Source organism: Lontra canadensis, unplaced genomic scaffold, assembly GCF_010015895.1.
Source record: "Lontra canadensis isolate GAN:19392208 unplaced genomic scaffold, GSC_riverotter_1.0 scaffold142, whole genome shotgun sequence".
Lineage (NCBI taxonomy): Eukaryota > Metazoa > Chordata > Mammalia > Carnivora > Mustelidae > Lontra > Lontra canadensis.
This window is the reverse complement of record NW_022631136.1, coordinates 2,467,542-2,469,587: the sequence shown is the minus strand read 5'-3', so window position 1 is coordinate 2,469,587 and position 2,046 is coordinate 2,467,542. Positions and strand designations below refer to the sequence as shown.

Sequence of the window (2,046 nt, the reverse complement as noted above, 5' to 3'; positions counted from 1 at the left end):
GAAGGGGATCTAGTGTCAGTGAGGCCAGTGACACTGAAAGGCGCTCTGAAGCCCCACAGACACACTTAGGATCCCCTCATAGCCACTCTGGATCTCAACATGGAGAGTCAGGATCCACAGCTAGAGGGAGACAGGGAACTAGTCATGGCCAGTCAGGAGATACCAGGGGACATAGTGGGAATCAGCGTGGTCAAGCCATCAGGTCTGAATTCAGTAGGTCTCCAAGAAGTGGATCCAATGTCAGTGAATCTAGTGATAATGAAAGGCACTCAAGAGGGTCATCAAGGAACTCAGTTTCTAGCCATGTACATTCCAGGTCTTTTCCTAAACACACAGTTTCTGATACAACTGGAAGGTATGAGTCAAGCACTGAGCAGGCAGGATATAGTTCTAAACAATCAGTCATAGATCAAGGGCAGACATCAGTTCAGAAGCAACCAGTTTCTAGACATTCACAGAATTTTGGATCCTCCCTAGAACCTAAAGGAGACAAATCTACATATTCAGGCTCTGTTCAAGGGCAGAACACATCTTCCCATAAGCAGGAAGGAACTGACACAATAGAGAGACATGGGTCCAGCCATACACAGTCACATGAAACTCATAGGCAGTCCAAGGACAGCATAAGGAAACAGTTACATAGCAGTCATCACCGATCTAGAGTAAGTCATTCCCAGTCTCAGAGTAGTGGAAGACACCGACATGGATCAGGTCAAGGTTGGAAACATGGCAGTTATGGGAGTGCAGAATATGACTATGGGCAGTCTGGGTTTGGACCTTCTGGAGGTAGCAGAACAAGCAGCCGCAATTCTAGCCCTTTGAGGTCATTGGATCTAGCTGCAAACAATCACATTTCTACCGGTGGACAATCAGTTCCTACATTTGACCATACAGGATCAAAAGCAACCGAAATAATAGGAAGACAAAGTTCAAGTCATGGACAGCCAACTTATTCCCATAATCAGTCTGAAACCAATGTAAGTAGAAGGCAGGGATATATTCATGGGTATTCAGCAGTAAATCATGAACCACCAAGTGACACCCATTTTCAATCTGGGATGCATAGACAGCCAAGCAGCCATTCTGTACCCATCCATGGACAGTCCATATCAGCTCACAGCTATTCAGAATCTAGTTCAACTCTAGGGCATGGATCCCATAGTGATAATAAAGAGCATTCAGAAGATTGGGGGGAACAGATTCATGAACCATCAGAGTCTAGGCATGGACAGTCAGAATTCAACAATGTAGGTATACTTGGATCCAGCCAGGAGAATGTGGGAGATATATCTTCTAATGAGCAGGTAAGATCTAGCACAAGTTTAGGAAGACAGGGATCAATTACGAGACAACCAGGAGACATCCAAGGTCAATCTGGATTCAGCACCAATGAAAGAAATGTATATAACCTTGGACAATCAAGTGACAGCTATAGGCAGTCAGTTGACAGCAGAAGCAAAAGTCAAGGATTCATTTCTAGTCACTCTCATGATAGCCAAGACCCTACAGGAACTGAAGAATATGGGTATAGATATTCATCAGGCAGTACAATCATGTGGAGGGGGGGGAAGCAAAAGCAAGGGCCTGAATCAAATTTGTTAGGAAGCATCAGAATATATTGTCAGGATATGGATGATAAGCAGGCAGGAAACATGGATGCCAAAGGTTGCCATAAAAGGGAGAGAACAGAATCAGGTTCCTTTTACTTAGATAGCAACACTCCACTCTATGAATATGTCCAAGAACAAAGGTGTTATTACTTTGAATAATCATTTGAAGCCAACAGAAAACAAACTAACTCAAGATAGGAGATAACCCAAGAAGAAATGAGAATATAACATGGAATTAAGATATTTACCATGATCCTTTCTTTTGTTGGTGGGAGCATATATCTGTTCTTTTATTTAACAGTAGCACGTACTCTATTCCTCTTGTTTGGTGCAGGGTTTTTTGGAAGGCTCCATGATCACTAAGCTCTTTGGATAGAAAACAATGAATCAAAGAAATAAATAGCTCTTGGAACTCTATTCATAACTATATGACAAA

The 2,046-nt window shown here is 42.7% G+C and overlaps 1 protein-coding gene across 1 annotated transcript in view; it reads left to right on the top strand.

Moving 5' to 3' along the window:
• Positions 1-1,769, top strand: part of LOC116858784 (filaggrin-2-like) — a 9,916-nt gene extending 8,147 nt beyond the window's left edge. The window contains exons 9-10 of the mRNA XM_032843689.1: positions 83-355; positions 478-1,769. Coding sequence (XP_032699580.1) covers positions 83-355; positions 478-1,769 — 1,565 coding nt within the window. The remainder of the gene's footprint in view (positions 1-82; positions 356-477) is intronic.
• Positions 1,770-2,046: the final 277 nt, after the last annotated feature.